General features: G+C 33.9%; 1 protein-coding gene across 1 annotated transcript; it reads left to right on the plus strand.

Moving 5' to 3' along the window:
• Nucleotides 1–19,726: 19,726 nt before the first annotated feature.
• Nucleotides 19,727–21,072, plus strand: LOC127105345 (replication factor C subunit 2). The gene is made up of 4 exons (XM_051042515.1): nucleotides 19,727–19,885; nucleotides 19,998–20,104; nucleotides 20,190–20,291; nucleotides 20,405–21,072. The coding sequence occupies exons 1-4, from the start codon at nucleotides 19,727–19,729 to the stop codon at nucleotides 20,667–20,669; spliced, it is 633 nt and encodes a 210-aa protein (XP_050898472.1). The 3' UTR covers nucleotides 20,670–21,072.
• The last annotated feature ends 1,873 nt before the right edge of the window (nucleotides 21,073–22,945 follow it).

A 22,945-nucleotide genomic window follows, 5' to 3' on the forward strand; every position in this document is an offset into this window, starting at 1 on the left:
GGTTTGCGCATTTACCCAATAAGGTAAGTACATCCAGTAGGCCAACACTATGCAACCGTAAACGTTTATGTTCTAGGCGGGGTTCCCAGAGTGATGGGTCTTTCTTGGAATAATTACCTCCACTAGCAAAATTACTTGTTGGACAATGATATCCCCAAGAGGATCTATTATGAGTGAGGTTTTCGTGCCAACCCAATGAGAAAAGTAGGTCCAGTAGGCCAACATTACACAACCATCAATTCTAATAGTCACGAGTTTAGAGTTCTATAAAGGTTCTTAGAGTCACATACCAATATGAAAATATTGCCACCTATAACAAATTACTTGTTGTATGAAAAAATCCTCAAGAGGATCTACTATAAGTGAGGTTTTCATGTAAACCCAACAAGACAAGTATGTCCAGTAGGTTGGAAGTACGCAACCTTGTCATATCTTATGTTTCTTCTCGAGACTCGGGTGCAGAGCCTTCCTCATAAAGTGTTAAAGAAACCAGAATATCCACCACAGTATATGAGAACCAATAGCAGATAGACCATAATAATAGTACAAAGATTTAAAATAAAAGAAGATAGAAAGAAGCAAGTAAGCAAAGCTAACATTCATCGCAAATCAAACTAAACTAGGTTCGACTCTCTAGACATGCCCATTATAGTGGCCAATTGTCGTGACACAGAAAATACCACGTGTGTTCCCACGCTCGAAACAGTAATAAAGTCGCCACCTAAGTTTATTCATCCCAAAAGGGAAAGGGTAAATATCGATAAAACCTTGAAAGAAAAAGAAAATGGTCTTCACAACCAAATTCGAGTTTGGGAGTCGGTTATGCAAGGGGAAGGTACTAGCACCCCTGATATCTGTTGTACTCAACAAGAACCATTTAGTTGTTTTTGTGAATAATAATGTTAACTTATGTTTATTTGTTTTCTTCTATATATTGAAAACTTGAGAGGAAAAAAGAAAGGACTAAAATAAGTTTTTTATTAGGGTGCTTGACAAGATTGAGAGTCTTGCTCCTACGTATCCTCAGGTGCGATGAGGAATTCAAAGCTACGTAGTTCTGGGCAAGACGTAGGTGTTTTATATATTTTTATTATAATGCTTGATGATATGTTGAATCTCGCTCCTATGAGGGGGAGGATTAAGCATTATTTGTATCGCCCTAGAATGGATCAAACATTGTTCATTGTGAAAAGGTTTTCGATCGCGCGGGGAGGGAATAGATAGTTGGATTGGTTAAGTATGTTTTTGAGTGGATGATGAGTACTCGAACGGTAGACTAAGTACGACTATCGTCCAATTACTAGGGACTAAGATGGATAATCACATCTAAATAATCTTTTTTGTCCAAGGTATTTATGAAATTTGTATGGCGAATTAAGTCATGTTTCCTTAACAGAAAAGACAAGTATTCGAATGGGAGGCTAAGTTCATCCATCATCCAAATAATTGGGATCAGGATGGATAATTACGTCCAACTAATATTTTTCTTCCACTAAATAATGAACTAGATTTAGTTATTTTAAATGTGTTTTTGAATGGAAGACAGATACTCGAATTGTAGGCTAAGTACGACAATCATCCAAATACTTGTGGACTAGGAAGGATAATTACGTCCAACTAATCCTTTTTCACTCGATTGTTTATTGCGAATAAGATTTCGAAACGCTTAAGTTTGAAAAGGACTTGATATCGATCATGTGTTTTGATTTGCGTTATTTTGAAAAATGGTTTGATTTTGGTAGTGAAAAAGGTTTTGAATTTGATTTTGAAAAAGCTTGATGTTGATCAAGGGTTTTAATTTTGAAAATGATTGATTTTATTTATTAAATGATTTAATTATTAATCAAATAATGGAAATAAATTAATGTGATAAAATAAATAAATAAAACAATAAATGGGAAGGGGTGCATGAAATCAATGGGAGTGATGAATGAAGCAAAAAGAGAGAATGGGCTAAAGGCCCACCAAAAAGTCAACAACAAAAAAATACACAATAATAAAAAAACGTAGTATCAAAAATAAAGAGGGGGTGAGAAAAGTATGGCCCAGGGCCAAAAAGGCCCAAAAGCGCGCTCAACCCATTCCCAAGAGTCCAATAGAGTCAAAGTAATGACTCAATCCTAGTATGTTGGATCAGCATGCCAGGGGAGCACTAACATGATCCAAGGGTTGGAAAAGAGGGAGCATGGTATGAAAGGTGGGGTTCCCATGGCCAAGGGTCAAGTATACAGATTCAAGGGAGGCTTGAGCGCCATGTGGAAGGATATGGAGACCGAATCAAAAGAGGAATTGGAGCATGTGCTCCTCATTTTCTTTTTCCCTTCTCTCTCATCAACGACCCTTCTCTCTCATCAACGACCCTTCTCTCTCTTTCTCTCATCAACAAACACCAAAACCACTCACATTTCACACAGTTTTGGATCAAACACGGCACATAAGATGAACAAAGTGATGAACAACATGAATGTTCATCCACAATTTTTCTAGATTTACAAAAAATGTGTTGAAACCAAAACTCATCAACATAACTCATTTTCTCTCCTCATCACGAATCCGAACTCAAAACAACCAAATCAAACATGAATCAAGCAGATCAAACCTTCCCCCAACAAAAACCCTAAAATCTCAATTCCAATATTCTTCACAATTACAAACAAATTTACATCAATTGAAAGAGAAAAAGTAGTAAATATGCAAGGAGAAGCGTTTATAACTACAAAAAATCAAAGGAAACTAAAGAAAATACGTCGTCAGAACTTGGAATTTCCAGGTTTTCGGTGAGAGCTCTAGTGAGGCGTCACCTTCATGTATGTTCTTAGTTTCACTATTCTCCTTCTTTTCTTTGTGTCTGCTTCCTCTCCTTCTTCAACTTCTGGAAATTATGTATCACGCTTATCATGTAATAAAGTAGGGTTTATTTCACTTTGAATTTGGTTTATTTTATTTTAATTCGAATTCAGTTTCACTACTTGTGATGAATGTATGATGGTGATGAATGATGATATAGATGTAGTAATGTATGTTGCTCCTTTGTTTTTTTTTTTGCCATTTTCATTTCACTTTTTTTTGGCTTTTGTTTTTTAGATAATGGTGGATAATAAGAAAATTCGACATGGTTATTGTTGAATTGAATGATGATGATAATGAAGTTTGAACATGATATTGTAATGGATGGATGAAAATGAAACATTGTTCATGTTAGATGATAATGATGTAAGTGTATGAATGAATGGAAACTCGAGTTTGATTTCATTAGCTAAGGATGACGTTATATGAATGTGACATTAAATTCTAGTTTTGTTGCATTTTGAATGATAGTGATAATAATGCTTAGAAAATGAGTTTATGGACATGCTTGAATTTGAATGATAAAGGTGATATTGAATTTTAGCTTTGGTGTTGCTAGATGATGATGATGATGTAGGTGTATGAATGTAGTGTATGGGGAAATTATAATGTGAAATGGACATTAAGGTTGAATTTTATTATAATGGTGATGGAAATTTAAATGGACATGGTTATGTAAACTTACATTTTGATGTGTTTTTATGTGATGAAGATGAGGTAAAATATGAGACGCCATAATGATAAAATGGTTGGTGTGATTTATAACTCACTTCATTTTGATCTTTCATAATGCAAAAATGCAATGAATAATGACATATAAAAAATGAATAAAAGATGAACTTTTTCTATTTATTTTAAAAATGACTTATAAATTTCAAATGATGACAAAATTAAAAATGCAATGAAATGAAGAGATGAAATTGGAAATGAATAAGTTGGAGACTTTGCACAAATCATTCTTCTTGCCTCTGGTTTTGACTTTGATGAACCATGTTTAAAAAATGCAATATATACAATATTAAATAATATAAATGAATTGAGAAAATGAATAAAGAAATTGGGGGTACAAAATAGGAGTATGACACTTAGAAAATAAATATTGTTAGTATTTTAAGATCATAGTGAAAAGCAGCGGAAAAAAAAGCAGTAAAGTAAATAGCAGAAAAAAAGAGGTAAGGATTAGAGAGATGACACCAGAGAATTATCCAAGTTCGTTCGAACGTTGACCTACTCCCATCCTCAAGAGATCTTTTTGATATTTAACTATAAACTTGACTTTCTACACATTATGCACACGAGTCTTTGATACAAGCAGATCTAGAGATTTTACTATGTCTTATCCCCAACTAAAAGAAAATGATTTTCCACAGGCTGAGCTAAGCTACCGAACCGATTAGAGATTTTTCAGACTGGTCTCAATAAATAAATATAACTTTTTCAGATTAAGTTCTAAAACTAAATAAAGATTTTAAGACTGATTAATCTCAACAAAAAAAAACTTGATTTCTCAAGAATATCTCTTGAAAGTAACACAATGACACGACATTAATACAACCTTTTCCTCATAAGCAGTTTTTACTTACATACCGAGACAACTTTAGGGAATATATATATATATATATATATATATATAATCATAACTTGTATATTTTCTGATAAAAATTCATAGATTTTTTAAAAATCGTTAAACATTTATAGACTTTTTGAAAATTTTGGTAAAACTCATACTTTTTGAAAAATTCGGATGTGTATTTAAAAAATCCTGTAAAAACTCATTGGATTTTGAAAATTTCGACAGTGTATTTGAAAAATCGGATAGTTCAAATCCGATAATTTTTTTTAAATCCGACAAAAACTCATAGTCCCTCAAAAATCCATTAAAAACTCGAAATTTCAAAAATCCAAAACACGCAAATTTTTCAAAAACATGAAAAATCACAATGGATATTATAATAAAAACATAGGAGTGTGGAGTGCGAAGTAGAATTTAGGGGTGACAGGAAGATTTCTCATAAATGTGGGGTGAGAGGTAAATTGTTAATTCCACAATCACTATTGGGTTGGGCCAACAACTTATCACATAATCATCCATCTTAAAAACCTTTATTTTAGTACTTCCTATAATGGTTTGTTGCACCCCTTCTTCAAAATAGGTATACTTTCATAAATACTTCATCGTCAGACATCATTCGCATTATTTCCTATATTGGCATAAAGAAAAACATTTTGAAAAGTAACACACTCTTCTCCTTTCTAATTGGCCATAAAAGATTTTTCTTTTGAGTTTTTAATCCATTTTTTCTTGGGAGACTCTCATTGATCTTTTTTTATATACTAAGATTATAATTTTAAACAATTAGATAAAGGTTTTTTTTACAGTAAAAATTATGTTGTATTGAATCACAGTTAATACTTTATAATATTAAAAAATAATTGAAATATGTGGTTCAGGCCCTGAGCATAACTTAACAATAATTTCATTCAATTAAGTTAATAATTAAAAAATACAAGCATTAATAATTTAAGTTATTTACCTTGTGACACCATTGTTGCAGTTCACACTCCGACAATAAGTAACGGAATTTGGGAAAATCTATATTGTCATTCAATTTTTTTCATGCGTCCGTCATTTTTTTAAACATAATAAGATGATAATTATAAACAATTAGATAGATGATATTTTAGTGATAAAATTGTGTAAACTTCATTAGTATTGTGCATTAATGACTTGAGTTTACAACCTAGGGCACTCTCATTATTATAGGAGTTTGTGCATGGGTCTCATGTATGGAGAGTATATGTCACCTTGCAAACATCTTTCTACATATATGCATTGTGATCTAAGTTTAGAAATGTTTAATCATACAAGATCTTTATATAATCTATAATTTTTTTTAGATAATATGATATAATCTTAAACTATTTTTCTAATACTCTTCCACAAGATCAAGGAGGAATGTAAGTTCTGAGCCTAAGTTTAGTCAGAATATCTTGAAAAACTCCAAATGCCAAGAGATTTAATGAGGATATTTTTCACTTGCACACTACTAGAAACATGTTATATCTTCATTTTTTTTGCTGTAATTGTCTCATAAATAAAGTGAATGTTTAGATCAATATGGTTTGTCCTCACATGAAGGATTAGTCTGTGTGACAAGAGCACTGCACTAAGATCATCACAAAGAAAAGTGGGAGAATGAAATGACACGAAAAGTTCATTGAGCAGAGATTCAATCCAAAGCAGTTATGAAGTAGCGTGATTCAAAGAACACTATTCAAATTTAATACTTGATCTAACAACAAGTGGTTACTTCTTGGAGTTCCATGACACAATGTTTGGGCAAAAAAAGATGCAGAAGCCCGAGGTAGATCGAAGATCATTTGGATTACTTGTATAGTTTGAGTCACTATAGGCCCTTAGAGAGAACTTTTATGATGATGAAGCTGGAGTGAGAAGTAACCCATGTGTGATGGTGGCACTTAGATAACGAAAGATCGTTTCACAGTAGACCAATGAGAATTAGAAGGGACATGAATTGGCAAACTTTATTCACACTAAAAGAAATATTAGGTCTTGTAAGATGACATATTGAAGAGCCATAACCATTGATATATATTGATAAGAATCTGAGAGTCTAGATGAACCATGCTTGCTAAGTTTTACATGCACTCGGCATAAGAGTAATAACATCATTTGCATTGCACATTTTGGCTCGAATGAGTAAGTCTCGAATGTATTTGGTCTGAGTAATAAGCATAATACTATTAGGAAGATGTTTGACTTTGATGCCTAAAAAATACTCAAGTTTCCCAAACTTTTTAAGAGAAAACGTAGTGTGAAGAGAGTAGATAAATAAAGAGTGATCACATCTATTGTGAAGAAAGCCAAATTGAATCAGTGCTTGAACTAATTTTCCATACCAGGCCCTTAAGATTGCTTAAGCACATATATGACTTTGTTCAACTTATAAACCAAGGTAGAATCCTGCTTTTCAAAGCCAAGTGGTTGAGACATATGAACCTCTTATATAAGAGACCATTCAAAAAGGCCTTGTTGATATCAATTTGTTGAAGTTCCCATTTGTTGGTCAGAGAAAGATTTGGAATCACTATGATTGTGGTAGGCTTCACAACTAGAGAAAAGTTTTATTAAAATAAATGCCAAATTGTTGATGGCAGCCTTTGGCTATAAGCATTGCTTTTCACTTGTTCATTTTTCCATCAACATTTTCCCTGACTTTGAAAACCAACTTACATCCAACATGTTTTCTAAGAGGTCGGAGAGGTGTTAGAGTCCAAGTCTGATTGGCCAAGAGAGCATCATATTCAAGTTGCATATCTTGACGCCACTCAAGTTTGAAGTTGTATGTCCCCTAATACATTCAGGGGAAGAACCCCAATATGGTTTTTTTGCTTGTCATATCGCTTTTGTTTCGTTTTGTTTATTCAATCTCCTTCATGATTACACATCTCTGAACAAGTTTTGAAACGATTCATTTTTAGCATGCATAAAGTAATTTTTATATTTGAGTTTGATCATGATGTGTTTACTCAATTGCTTGAGTTAGTGGAACAAGAACCATGTATGTTATTGGTTTAAGTTAGATGGAAAGAAAAATCTCAAAGTATTTTGAAAGTCATGAAAAATTGAGATTTTGTGTGCATGATTCGAATCATGTACATATCTTGACTCAAATCAAATTGAACAGAGGCAAACCAAAGTTTTTAAAACACACTTACTAGAATAAGACTTTTAACATAATTCTAATCAAGCAGTTATGTGACTGAAATCACAAGATGCACTTGATTCGAATCAGACAGATCTGGGTCACCTCTGCTTCATTTGTTTCGAATCAAACTTTACACTTGACTCAAATCAGACAGTTTTTCACATTTCTCTGTTTGACTTTGTCCAAATTGACTCAAATCATACTTTGTACTTGATTCAAATCACTAGCCTCTCTGACTTGAATCAAAGTTATAAGGTGATTCGAATCACATGAGAAATGGGTCAAATTCTTCATGTTTTCTTATTCCACTTCATTTGCTCATTTAACTCAAATCATGAAATGTTCTTAACTCGAATATAACTAAATCTTTCCATCCATTTATTTGTTTAATCTCAAACACATATAAATTCATTTTATCATCTCATTTCAAACTAAACTTAAAAACTCTACAGAATTTCATAATCTACATTGTTATTTTTTGTGAAATCAACACCCTCTCATTTTTGAAAACTCAAAAACTCTTGCAACATAAATTCTTTCATCTTCAACCTCTAGTTTTGATTTCAGATCTTAATAATGAGAGATTTGTAATTGATTGAGGGATATGATATCTTGAAACTAATCGTTCTTGAAAGTTTGGTAAGGTTTTCAGGAAGCTTGCAAGATTGAGGTTATTGTCATTGGTGCTGACAAGTTCCAGTGAAAATAATGAGGTTCTTCTCTCCAGGTGATCTTGGTAGTGAATGTGTGGAAGGATATACATATAACGTGGAGTTATTCTCAAATCTTAAGATAGCTCATCTCTCAAGAAATTGGTGGGATCAAAGGGTGATTGCCACACACGAAGACAGTGGACAAATTGGTGAGGTTGGGAGTTTGAGAAGCGTGAATCGAGTAAATATTACGCATAAAAGTTTAGCATTAGGATGTATAGAAATCAAGATCCAGATAGGAGATTTATTTTTCTCAACATTATTGTGGATTATTTATTGTGTGAACTCTTGCAATATTTGTCATAATAAAAAGGAACAAAATAGGTTCCAATAGGAATCCATTAAAGAGTGAAGTAGGTAAAGCGAGGATGAATTCTAAACTAATATACATCCTGGTGTACTCTCTCTCTCTTTCTCTCTCTCTCTCTCTCTCTCTCTCTCTCTCTCTCTCTCACACACACACACACACACACACACACACACATTTTAATTTTTGTAGGAAAATTGCATGCTTAGGTTTTGAATGCTTAGTGTAGTTTATCGTTTATTCAGTTATTAGCGATTTATTACGTAAGTTTAGGTTTTTGTCAGAATTAGTTCCTAATTGAGCTTTAGTATTATTTAAACTCTAAAAAACTAGTGTTGTTAGAATCCAATATTAATTGAATAAATTGTATAAGACATATCTCTTATAATCTACAATTACTCAATTAATCATTGTCTTTGAATAATCTGTGAATTTTGTGAGTTATGTATTTGTCAACGTGGTTGAACTTCAATACAAGTATAAGATCTCTATATTCACTTTAAGACTTCCACGCACAATTTTGAAAAACCTCAAATATTCTATTTTTGGAAAATCGATTGAATTTTTAATAAGGGTGTATTTACCCCCTCTAGACCGTTTCTCTACTCCATATTCCTCAACCAACAAAGTTGAGATAGAGCTTTATTGATATACTATGATTCCCCATATGTTACAAAATATTTAGGTTTGGAATGACCTGTTTTGGCCATTTTTAATATAGGATGGTCAGTTCTTGTAAAAGGAAAATAGGCAAAATACTTTGATAGATTATTAGCCTAGTAACTTGTGATACAAGGCACGAAAATGGGGGGTAGAATTTGGTTAAGCCATAAATTTGGAGCCTATTAATAATGTGAATTGATTTAACAAATCTATGATCCTAAAACCTGATGGGAGTGGAAGAATGACATAACAAAGTAAGCCTCATTTCCACAATGTAACTATGCTTTCTTTCCACTATGCCATTTTGGTGAGAGGTGCGAGGGAAAGTCAACCTATGTTTCTACCTTGCATATGTATTAGTTTGAGACTTATATTTTATTTTGTCTTTTATATGTTTACTTGAGACATATGGATTAAAACTCATTGACATGGTTTAAAATTTTATTCATGTTTTAATCACATACTATTATGTTAAGCTAACATTATATGGTACTACAGACGTAAGTAGTTGTCGATGTTGTAGAAGTCATGCAAATCCTAACATCCAAGATGTTGTTATCGGGGAACAAAACTTCTTCTAATCTAATGTGACTTTTGGCAACAAAAACCCTTCTTTCATATTAACCTGATTAGAAAATAATGCAAACATTAATAAACATAAATAAAGTAAGTCATAAATTTAAAAAACATAAATAAAGTAAGTACCTGAACCCAATGATTTTGGTTTACAAAATCAATGCAATAAATGAAGACGTCTGTGAATATGAACTTGTCATAGGAAAAAAAAGTCATGCACAGATTTCCTAAAAAGATAGGAACGACATTATAGCGATTCACTATAAAATAATCCATATCTGGTAGTGTCATCCATTTCTCTTGTGGATGAGAACCTAAAGTTGATATCATTAAAGATTCTCTCACTTCTGATAACTGGTCTCCAAATAACTTCTCATATAAACTTGATATTTCTGAGTCTCTTATTTCATTTTCCAAGTCTTGGCAAACAGTTGGCCAACCATTTTCACTATATCCAAGCAATGATGCAATGACTCTAAATACACAATTCCCATCTGATACAACATTAACTACATCTTTAATATATTGCCTAATATGATTAGTAAATTGATGAATGAATTGGTTCTTTGAAGTTGGTTTCTTCTTTCATTGTGACTGCTTCTTAGAAGTCTGAGATGATTGAGATAGTTGTGTACATGGCCTCTTTGAAGATTGAGATGCTTGATCAATATACCCATGATATTAAGGGTCTTTATAAACATCACATCCCATTAGTTTCTTCCCTTTCTTCTTCACTCCTCCTTTGGTTTTTAATTTCTCAAGTGGTAGGCAAATTGAAGTTGATATAGGGTAAGCAATTTCACAAATCCTACTTTTTAACACTCCTTTACCAACAACATCTAGTGACCTAAACCTTTTTAAAAATTAATATATTGAACTACTCATATCCATCTCTGATCCATCATCTACATCTACCTCAAACTCAACTTCCATGCTTAGTTTTCTTAAATGAACATGAACACTATCTATTGGTATTGGTATAACACAAAGTGTGTATCTTCCTAACTTATACACACAAGGAAACCCATAAGATGTTATAAGAGTACATCCACATATTTTATTGTTGGTTCCCACATAATCAACCCTCAATAGCTCTTCAACAATGCGTCTCAAAACAACCTTGGATACTGATCCACACAGACTATTATAAAATGGACTAGTGTGCATGTGCTCAACTTCATAAAAACTTTTTATGAAATAAGCTCTAATGTTTTCCAATTGTAACTTCAAGTTGTTATTCCTAGCCTTCCAACAATTAACAATTTCACCTATATTATTCCCTAACATCTATTTTAACTTTCAATGAGCAGACTCAACCCTAAAATGAAAAAAATAAAATAAAATCAAACAAACACATAAAAAAATATAACATACATATACTAATGGTACATACCTATTAGTCGTGGTGTTACCCAAATGTATCACTTGATTAACCCATACTCCAAAAAAACCAAGCTTATGAGGAGTCAACCATGTGTCTTTTACATAATAGATAAATTCACTACAATCTACACATACACGCTCAAGTTGTTGCGACCGTTGTTGCAATCGTTGTTGATACTTAACCTCATCACTAGCCCACAATTCCATAATGTGTCTATCTCCTTTTTCATGTCATTCACCACATATTTCTCGCATTTTGAACCAACATTTTTGTTAATGTGAAATCGACAAAGCAAATTAAGTGTCATAGGAAACACAACTTCAATTGCTTTTATCAAAGTAAGATCTCTATCAATCAAAATCAATTATAGACACAAATATTTCTTGACAAACAATTGTTTCAGCTTATCCAACACCCAACAAAATTTATCTTTCTGCTCAAATTCCATATAGGCAAACGCAATATCAAATGTTAACTCATATGACGTCCTGCCAACTATTTCAAGCAGAGGTTGTCTATATTTGTTTGTCTTGTAATTGTTGTCCATAACTAACACAATAGGAAAAATATTCAACAACTTCATTGAATTTGGGTGGGTCCAAAAAATATCTCTCGCAATTTTTGAGTCACCTTTTTTTCTGCTCTAGTAAACATAACATGTGTATTCTATCTGTTTAAATGAATGTTATATCTCACTTCTATGACCTCTTATCTCTTTTTGTAACTTGCTTTTATGTTTATATATTTGCATGATTTGAGTGACATTCTCTGGATCTCATTCTTGGAAGGAAAATAATATGTCTCAGAGTGAAACATGACGTTTTGTCAAATAAACAAAATGTTGTCGCTTATCTACGCTTAGCCTACCAGTAAACGAATGACCTTCTAAACTATTAGGTAAATCATGGTTATGGAGTCCACATTTTAAATCAAACTTCCATCCAGACCCATATTTCAACGGTGTTGACCTGATTTTGAATGGACAACCACATTTTTTAGTGACACTTTTTGTTCCACTATCTACATCCTTGTATTTCCCAGCTTTATCACGACCAAATATTACTTTGTTGTTTCTCCATCTCTTGTCTGTTTAGGTATCTCAACGAGTGATTACAATAATTATCTTATTTCTAATTCCAACCTATTTAATCCACCTTATCACCTTTTATCGTGTATTGAATATTTGTGTTGTTGAAAATGCATCAAAGGTATCTACACATATTTGTTTTTATCGCACATCTATAAAGAAATTTTCATAGCCGCAACATAAAAAAAGTTTAAAAGATTTACAAAAATGACTATCGAATAATTTACCTTTAAGATTTTCAATTAACAAAATGTGATTCACCAGATAACTTAACAATACGTATTCTGGTACACAAATGTAATACATCAGATAACATTCTACAAAGTTATTCAATATAGTTAAAAAAATTCCATACCAGATAACTACACAATTGGTTCTCCGCTAAAAACAAAATACAAACTGAATAACATAAATCAAATTATTTGGTAAAAAAAAATTATTGGATGACATTTTTGATAGTTATCCGATAAATATTTGCGGGATGTAAACTCCTTCAAATTTTTGAAAAACTTGAATGAATAATAAAAAATAAAATAGTAAATTAATTAAAGTCATACAAGGATAAAGTTGGAATATTTTGCCAAATGTAAGAGTGGGTAATAAATTTTTTCATAATATAACACCCCATAAACTTACAATTTCATGCAACTCGCAATTTCATGAAAGAAAAAATCTCTTAAAAAATCTCATAAAATCTTCTAACTTCTTAGAGTTTAATTGACCCTAAAATGAATTTTAAATAATTGTTTTCACGAAGGTAAGTTAGAGTCAATTCGGGGGTAAAAACTGTAAGACCCTAATTTTGACCCTAAGATCCCTCATGGCATCATATCATTGCACATTGCATTTGCCTCAAGGATCATAGCATCTTGGTTCCTTAACCCTAGGGTTGGGATTTATGTGAGTTGGCTTGAGACCACCAAGCATGCTTGAATTGTATATTATTGCTTTTCTCATTTTTTTTACTAACCAAAAGCACAAAAATATGTCACTAACATCTTTTGTTTTGTAGCTTGAGCAATCATTAGATCCAAGGCTCCTAGGAGGCCCCTATGCTCAAAGAATGGCCAGATGAAGTTGAAAGCAAGCATGCAAATGGTTCACAAAGCTCCAATTCATCATATATGCCTCCCAAGTATCTCAATTTATCAATTTGACCAAGATAAACCAAAGGGCTTGAGGATTGTTTCCCAAGGAAACCCTAATTCATCTATGTATCAACTGTGCCTTGCTCATGAAGCAACCTCAACCCATGATCGAATACAATTAAGGGAAGTTCTTTCATTCATCATTTCATGCATATTTGAGCTTATTTGAGTGTCCTCAATCATCAATTCATCAAGATGTGAAGTTTGGACTTGAGAAGTTGATCAATCAATTCATCTAACTATTTTGAAATCCACTGAGACCTAACTTTTTATGTGTTTGTCAAATGAAGATTACCCCAAGAGAAACAATGTTCTTAAGAATCATATGAACAACGTTCATGTTCATAAAAAATTGATTTGAAGCTTTTAAGGTCATCATCCATTTCAAAACATTATAGGTCATTTTGACTGAAACCCTAATTGTGGGTCAACTTCCCAAGGACCTAACTCACTCATTTTCATGATTTTGAGGTGGGATCAAATGAATTGGAAAGTTTAAGATGTCTACTTAATTTGTTAGGTTGAAAAAAATTTCATAATCCTAAAATAAACACATGTGATAATGCAAAACATTATAGGTCACTTTGGACCAAAGGCATTGAAATGTGAAAAAGTCCAACTTCAAGTGCCCATAACTTTCTCATCAAAAATCCAAATGATGCAAAATTTGAGTCCAAATTAATTGTCTTGAAAATATATATAACTTTTATGTTGAAGGTTTTGTCATTTGAAGTTTTCATCATAGAAACAAAAGGGCTTGAAGTTGGTCCATTTTGACAAATTTCACATGCACATGTTTTGCACCTTGAACTTTATGATCAGTTTTCATTGATTTCCCAACTCCAAATGGATTTTTGTTCAACATAACAATTGTTCCTCATGTCAAGACCTTTCCAACCATTACCCACAAGGCCATGTTTCATTTTGGGAAGATGCATTTTCGAAGAGGAGAAGATTCATGTGCATTTTTGGAAACATTGTTAAAACTTCATGCACACTCCAATTCAATTACATGTACACGTCCAAACCTGCTCAATTACATTCCAGCATGCCAAATCAATTGGATTTGGGCCCTCCATGCGCCTGCACAGGCCCATGCATGGAGGCCCTCATCACACATGCACATGAAATTCCCATGCCTTGCATCAGCTTCCACTATAAATAAACATGTTTAGCTTCACCATTTCTTAACCTCAAGGCGCCTTATATGCTGCAGAACTCAATCCAAACCTCACTCAAAAGGAATTTTGAAATTTCATTTCAATTTTTCAGATCCAATTTTCAACTTCCTTGGTTGATTATTGGACTCTAATTTCTTAGCCTAGCCCTATTTCCATCTCAAGAACAAGCTGCTATCAAGAATTAGGAGAGATCGTGCTTCATAGACCTACATTTCAAAGGTTGCTATCCAAACTTTTTCAATTCGAAACTCACTGATTATAGCTCATTTCTTGTGGTTATTGGCTCCTCTGAAGTTCTCTCATAAGAGGCAATTGAATTGTGCATTTAATTTTGTAAATCCATCAAGTTCAGATTGAACACCATTATTTTCCATATCTGATTTCTCTTCCTATGAGGATCTAGAGTGAAAACCAATGGCACATGGGTGATGTACATCACCCCAGCTTTCCAATGATATGAGGATCACTCATTTTCATTAAGATTTTTGGACCTGCAACTTCCACCGGCGCTGGCATGTTCGCCGGAGAAGACGGTGGTGTACACCATCGTCCCTTTGCCAGATTGAATCCAGGCCGTCTGATTGAGTTTCTAGTTTAAGTCGTGGCCTTCAGATCTTATGACTTTTAATAATTCATTGTGTTGCTCAGTTGACTAGAGTCTTTCATGCGCGCGCATCTCTCCACCCTTGGATATGCCATGTCATTTAATGAGATTAGATCTAACGCGCCTGTTTTTTTTGCATTTCTGATTTATTCATTTTATTTTCTTAATTCCATTTTATTTCAAAAATTCATATCTCTCTCATTTTAAATCCAAAAAATATGGGACCAATTGTATTATTTCCCTTTTTAATTCTAGTTTCTAAAAATAATTTTAAATATTTTTTATTTTGTCATTTGATATTTTTTGTGAATTTTCTCTTTTCTGGTTATTTTTAATTCATTTTAAATAGTTTCCAATATTCAAAAAAATACAAAAATATTTTCTTAACCTCTTTGAATGATGATGGATCTATGAAAAATATTCTCATCAATTTATTAATTGATTTGAGATTTATTTGAGATTTTAGTTCAATTAGGTAATTTTTTATTCTTTTTTAATTGTTTAAAAATAGTTTCTGGTTTCTAAAAATGCTGAAATGTTTTGTCAAACTTTGTTTGACCTTCTTGAACTTAGGATGATCCATTTGGAATTTTCCAAGTTGATTTGAAATGGATTTGAAGTTTGACCTTTAATTGTTTATTTTAATTCAAGTATTATTTTAATTTTCAAAAATACCAAAAATATTTTATTTGTTTCTTGACTTTTAAGTTTCATTTTGCTTCTGTTTACTATTGTTTTGACCTTGATTCCATTTATCTTTGGTCAATGTACTTTGCTTATTTCATTTAAATTTCAATTCATGTACATTCTTATTCATCTTCTTTTTCTTTTTTTTCTTTTTGATCAATGAGTTAGAGATTGGTTGTTAGCCTTGACATATGGGAGGCTTAACCTTCCTTGATTTAAATCTAATTCATCTTGATCATAGATCAAGTGAATGGCTTTGCATTGAGGATATGTTGCTTCTTGGTTAAGCAAAAAACTTAAATCAATACAAGATCATCCTTCTTTACTTTTGGCATGGCAAGTTGTAGGAGCTTGGCTTACTAGTCATGGTCTATAACTTGTGTTTGTTGCCTATAGTTTTATTGACCGGCCTCAGATAGGTGTGACTACTACATTAGTCCACTTACGATTGCTTAACATAGCGCTAAATTGCCTTATGGCACACTAACACTAACTATTGACTATTAACTTTTAATTCAAGTCATTTAATTCTTGCAATTTACTTTAATGCAATTTAATATTCTTGTACATTATTTCATTTGCTTTTGTCCTTTGCTCACTTGAGCTCATGTTTATGTTAATGCAATTTGCCTTTTGCTCATTTGAGCACATTATTGTGGATATACTATTGTGCTTGTTTTGTTTTGATTGTGTAAACCAAATGCAAATGGACAAAGGACTTAGATTTTAGGACCTTACCTAAGCTAATGGAGTTTGAAGAGCAACTAGGCCTCATGCCTTTAGAGTGCTTAAAATGTCAAAGAGCAACTAGACCTTATGCCTTTAGAATGCTTAAAGCTTGAAGATGAACATTGAAAGGACCAAATTCTAAACTCCCCCTTGTCCATTCTTTATTTGTTATGTGGAACTTTTTGATGTGTGTGTTCTTGTGCTAGGGATCCCAAATTTGAGTCAAGTAAAAGAACCATTGTCATGAGCATCCAAAGTGAGAGATACAAAAGCCATTGGAAGATTCCTAGGAGCTTGATTGATTTGTGTGCTTGATTGCTTGAGTTATTTGCTTATTGCATGCTAATTCCAAAGGATGGAGCTACTTGGATCATTACTATGATCTCAAGAAGGGAACTCCATTGTGGTTTTATTTCTCTTCCTTCATATTTGTATGTTTAGGATTTAGCCATTCTTCTTCTTCCCTCCACTCTAACCCAAGCCAAACTTTTGTGCAAACATTAACCTTGTTTTCAAAACTAGAAACCTAAGCATTAATGTTTTGATTCTCCAACTTCTTTTCATAACACTTATTTTGAATTGAATCCTTAAGTCAACTTTGACCATACTTTGTGAATACTTTTCATTGGTAAATATAACTCACTCAACTGTTTTTGTGGTTTCAATGGCCACTTTTGCCAAAGCTTTTCATAAACATTAGCTATTAGGTTTGAGTTATCCTAGAGGTTGATATAATACTCACCTATATCCTTAGTGATGGACTATAAGTCTTCCATGCATATTATAGGGTTAACCCCTCACTAGCATGTTGAAGCTCTCCTCACATGGTGGATTTGTGGTTTTAGGTTGAGTTTTCTCCCTTTTATAACAAAAGACCTTAAGGCTTTTGGTCCAATCAATTCACCAACTTCTTTGAGATTTTTACCCCGAACTACGAGGTTTTGATCCTAATCTTTTTTAAGATGGTACGTAGGCAATGGGTTTATCCATTCAACCACAAAATTGTAAATAATTTGTATATTCTTCTCTCATCTCCCCAATCATGTTTGCACAAATATTTTTCACAAATACCAACCTACCTTACAACCATAGTGAAAAGGGATCCCTTAGAGTACTAAGAATGTTTTAGGTGCTTAAAACCTTCCCATTGCATAACCAACCACCTTACCCAGATCTCTGACATTTTTGTTAGTTTTTGATTTGATAAAACTTCTCGGTTTTTATTCGCTTTCTAATCTTTCCTTTGGATAAATAGAAGTGCGGTGGTGACTCGAATTGTATGATTTACTCTTGATATAGTCAATAAATCTAAAGGTAACAAATACCCCGCTAAAGAAAAGTGGCGACTCTGCTGGGGAGTGTATTTTCCTAGTGGCTTTTGCCTACTTTTCAGTTTTGTTGTATTGTATATATTATTTGTGACATATTTTTGTGCAAATTTGGGATTACTGTATTGTTTGTAATGTATGAATTGCTTAATATATTAATTGCTTGTGTGCTTGGTGGTCTCTTGTGAGATGAGTTCTATACCCGAACTCGAGTGCACTTATGATATGAGAATGGCATAGTCTTGTTGACTTGTGTGGAGTTATTCCTTAGTAAGTTGACTTGAAAGCCCATTCACTTGGTGGAGGTTATGTTGGGATCAATAATGTCACATGAGTAGTCGTGGTTAGGCATTACTCTTTCCAATATATGCCTTAGAAGCCAAGAACCTTAGTTTACCAAGCCCATCTTGGCCTATTTTTAGGACGTAGTGCGAAGGCCATTCAAGTGTAAGATTTGATACGATTGTTACGCGATACTACATTCATAAGAGTCTCTCTTGAGAATATTTTTGGAATACGAGTAGTCGTTTATCCGATAATATCCGAAAGATGGGATGATGACTATGGGAACCTCTTGTAGAACATGATTGTCAGGTTTAACCGTAGTACACTCCCTTTGGGTGGTTCTTAACCGAGACTCCATGCTCGTGACTTGCAACAAACCCTTGATTCATGGTTGATCCGTTCTTGTATATCCTTAATATAATGGAACTTGGGTGTTGATAAGGTGTAAACCATAATCCACCAAAATGGATGATTGATATTAAGGATGACTTGATCCATCCCATGACCTTTGTGTGGTGTTATTTGCTTGATCCTTGAGTGTGATTGTTGCATCCATGCGTTCATGCATTCATACACATCCATATCATCAACAATGAGAAAATTTTCAAGGAACTTAAGAGGTCTATTTGCAAATTTTCAGACATGGATAAGCAAAGAAGGAATACGAAGAAGTACAATTTCAGACAACCCGGTTTGAAAGAGTTAAGGAGTTTGACATCCTATGTATTAGATCCCTTGGAGTTCAAGGCTCATCATGGGAAGCTTCTGTCTATTCTTGCTACTCAGGTGGATGAAGGTATGATGAGTGTATTGGTGCAGTTCTATGATCCCTTGTACCGTTGCTTCACATTTCCGGATTTCCAGCTTTTGCCTACGCTTAAGGAGTATGCCTATCTTGTGGGTATACCTATCCTAGATCAGTTGCCATTCAGTGGCTTGGAGAGAGTCCCTACTTCTCAAGAGATTGCTGATCTATTGCATATAGATGAATCTATTGTGGGTGCTCATATGACTACCAAAGGTGGAATTCAAGGTCTCCCTTCTAATTTCCTCATTGCTCAAGCTACTTTGTACACTACGCCAAAAAGGTTTTTTAACAGCGCATCTTAGACAGCGCTTTTAAAAGAAAGCGCTGTCTAAGGTTAAAATAAAAATAAAATACGGAAAATGTTCTAAAAAAATAATGAAAGCGCTGTCTAAGGGGGGGTCTTAGACAACGCTTTTAGAAAGCGCTGTCTAAGACCCCCCCTTAGACAGCGCTTTTGGAAAGCGCTTTTAAATATAGACCTTAGTCAGCTCTTTTGAGAAAGCGCTGTTTAAAGTCTTTCAATTAAAAAATAAAATAAATTAGGAAGAGTATCCCTAAAAACTTTCCCACCTTAGAAATTAGAAATTCCCTCCAAGTTTGTCATATAGGGTTTGTCCGGGGTTTTGCTATTCGTATTCAGCATCACAGCATGGCATCGTCATCCTCAAGCAACAGCGCAAACTACGACGTACCGTGGGTTGAGAAGTACCAACCCAGCAAGGTCGTCGACATCGTCGGCAATGAAGACGCCGTCTCCCGGCTCCAAGTCATCGCTCGTGACGGCAACATGCCCAACCTCATTTTATCAGTAAACCACTCATCCCCACTCTTCAATTCATCACACTCACTCATTCGTTTTCTCTCACTCTTTAGTTTTTCACTGTGCCCTAATTCCCAATTTTGTTATTGTCATTTTTTAGGGTCCTCCTGGAACTGGAAAAACCACTAGCATCCTCGCACTTGCGCACGAGCTTCTCGGTCCCAATTACAGAGAAGCTGTTCTTGAACTAAATGCTTCAGATGATAGGTATCGAATTTTCCCCTTATTGCACATGAAATAATGATGTTACAGTGTTTAACCAAGATATTCACATTTTTTTTTGCTGCTGTAGAGGAATAGATGTTGTGAGGAACAAGATCAAGATGTTTGCTCAAAAGAAAGTAACACTTCCTCCAGGCCGACACAAAGTTGTTATACTCGATGAAGCTGACAGGTCTATTTTATATTTTGGCGGTGATTTAATTCAATTAATGTTCTTACTTTATTCATTATTGTTTTCATTGGATTTTAGTTTTGTTGTAACATTTTTTTTTGGACTCGAATCAGTATGACATCTGGAGCACAGCAAGCTTTAAGAAGGACGATGGAGATATATTCTAATTCTACTCGTTTCGCGCTTGCTTGCAATACATCGTCTAAGATTATTGAGCCGATTCAGAGTAGGTGTGCAATTGTGAGATTTTCGCGACTATCTGATCAAGAGATACTTGGTTGTCTCATGGTTGTGGTTCAAGCTGAGAAGGTACCTCAACTTTTTATTTGTGTTGAATTACGGAATATTCTTGTTTGTTTGAGGAATATATGCATATGAATCGCCAATGTTATACCAGTCTAAAGTTTTTCCATGGCCTGAATTCTGACGATTTTATGGCTTATGAGGGATTTAGGATGTCTGACCTCCTGTACTATACTTTAAAGGTTTGTTTACTTGCAAAGATTTATCTGGCTAGCTATAACAGTTTACCTACTGTAAAGAGGCATTTCAGAATTGCCTTTTTAAAGTAAATACAAAAGTTCAAAATGTTTAGTAGTATTTGACCAGCTTCTTTTTCATCCTTTTGAGCTAGATTATGTGATGTCTAGTTTATTATCTATTTTTGCACGTGTAAATAGTAACTAAATTTTGTAAGGTGCATATGTTAGAACCCCAAATGAGAATTCTGGGCCAAATGGACCGTTACACAACAACCCTAAACCTAATATGCAGTGGGTTGAAGCTTGAAGAATAGGAAAGGAGAGAGTGGGATTGTCCGTGTGGCAGACAGTGTTGTTGATGGCGGTCCATGACGGAGAGGCAAAATCCTGCCATACCGGTCACTTTGCGGTGCCGTTATTGCGGAAAAACCTGCAATAGCAGCCGATATTTACCATTTTGGCCTCTCTTGACATCTCTTGATGCTTCCTTTTGCAGGTGATACTTTGTTATTTCTTGGTTATCCTGCTTGTGTATGGAGTATGAACTGATGTTTGTTATTTTGAATTACAGTCAACTCACTGATGATTGCTTGTCTGCTACCACCCGTGCATGTCCACTAATTGAGTCATTAATATTGATGTCATGCCCGTCGATCGGGTTAGATGGAATCTGTTCCCTGCAGTGGCTCCCAAATTTAGCTCTTCTTGACTTATCATACACTTTCTTGGTGAATCTGCAGCCTGTTTTTGACTCTTGTTCACAGCTAAAGGTAAAAATATCATATATTTTAATTTGAGTGTCTAGCATATTACAAATTGTACATTGAGAACCTCCTCCCCCCCACCACCCACCACCCAAAAAAAAATATAGAAAGTGGTTGTTTAGTTTAATAAACATAGGGAAGTTATTATATTACCACATACACACAACTTGTTTAGAAGAGCTCATTTGTGCCTATCTTAGGATTTAAATACTTGTATTAGTGTTTGGAATTGGATACAGCTGGAAATAATGTGACATGTCCATTAGTTGTTTTTAACACAATAAAACTCTAAAATAGCTTATTGAATGAGAGCTTAAATAAAATGTCTATCCAAGGAAACTCAGTCCTTTACTTTTCCTCCAATCTTTGTGAACGTGAATTTGGTTCATCCTCCCCATTGTTAAATGTAATTTTGATTTTATTAACACATAATGTGGTTATGATGTTAATTGGTTCACACACAACTGTACTGATGAAAATTCCCCCTTCTAATCTTTGCGAACCTGAATTTGGTTCATTTTCCCCATTGTTAAATGTAGTTTGGTTTTATCAACGCATAATGTGGTTATGATGTTAATTGGTTCACTCATGACTGTACTGGTTATAATTTGGAGGTGATGGCATATCTTGGAATAGATGGTTTTCCATCTGTTAAACTTTTTGATAATTTTAATTTTTTATTTTATGTTTTTGGACTTGAAAAGAACCATATATTTGGTTTTCCATTGCTTCCTGCCCCTGAAGCAATGAAGATGCAGACACTGATTGGAAAAAGAGAGATAGAAGGGGACAGAAAAGAGTGGGGGGAATAGTCTGCAAAACTTCTAAGATTATTTTGTTTAATAAAATGCAATGTTGTTAGACACTTACTTACACATTCCTTGATCCACAGGTTATGGAGTGATGTATGAGACTCATAATTATTCTGTATTTTTCTGACTGTCATTATTGTTTCTTGAAGGTATTAAAGTTGTAGGCATGCAAATTTCTCACTGACTCATCACTTGAACCTCTTTACAAGGGGGGTGCTTTACTAGCTCTTCAGGAGTTGGACTTGTCTTATGGAACTTTGTGTCAGAAGGCCATAGAAGAGCTTCTTTCTTGCTGCACTCACCTTACACGTGTGAGTTTGAATGGCTGTGTGAATATGCATGATTTAAACTGGGGGTACAGTCGAGGGAATCCTCTAGCCGCAGACAGAAAAGAGGAATGGTTCTTCCTTTCGAACCACATTCGATAACCTTCGACGAAGTTGTGTATTCTGTCGACATGCCACAGGTAAGAAAATTTCAAAGTTTGTTAAAAAATTTAAGATTTGGTTCTTTCTGAACCTTGACTCTTGAGATTCTATTTGGCAGGAAATGAAGATTCAAGGAGTAATGGAGGATAGGTTGGTGCTTTTGAAGGG

The sequence above is a fragment of the Lathyrus oleraceus genome, chromosome 7 (assembly GCF_024323335.1).
Source record: "Lathyrus oleraceus cultivar Zhongwan6 chromosome 7, CAAS_Psat_ZW6_1.0, whole genome shotgun sequence".
Classification (NCBI taxonomy): Eukaryota; Viridiplantae; Streptophyta; class Magnoliopsida; order Fabales; family Fabaceae; genus Lathyrus; species Lathyrus oleraceus.

Excerpts from the sequence above, each read along its gene's own strand:
- LOC127105345 (XM_051042515.1), top strand. The coding sequence starts at position 19,727 with ATGGCATCGTCATCCTCAAGCAACAGCGCAAACTACGACGTACCGTGG. Across the intron at positions 20,105-20,189 it reads CTAAATGCTTCAGATGATAG|AGGAATAGATGTTGTGAGGA; the intron begins GTATCGAATTTT and ends TTGCTGCTGTAG. Across the intron at positions 20,292-20,404 it reads ATACTCGATGAAGCTGACAG|TATGACATCTGGAGCACAGC; the intron begins GTCTATTTTATA and ends GACTCGAATCAG.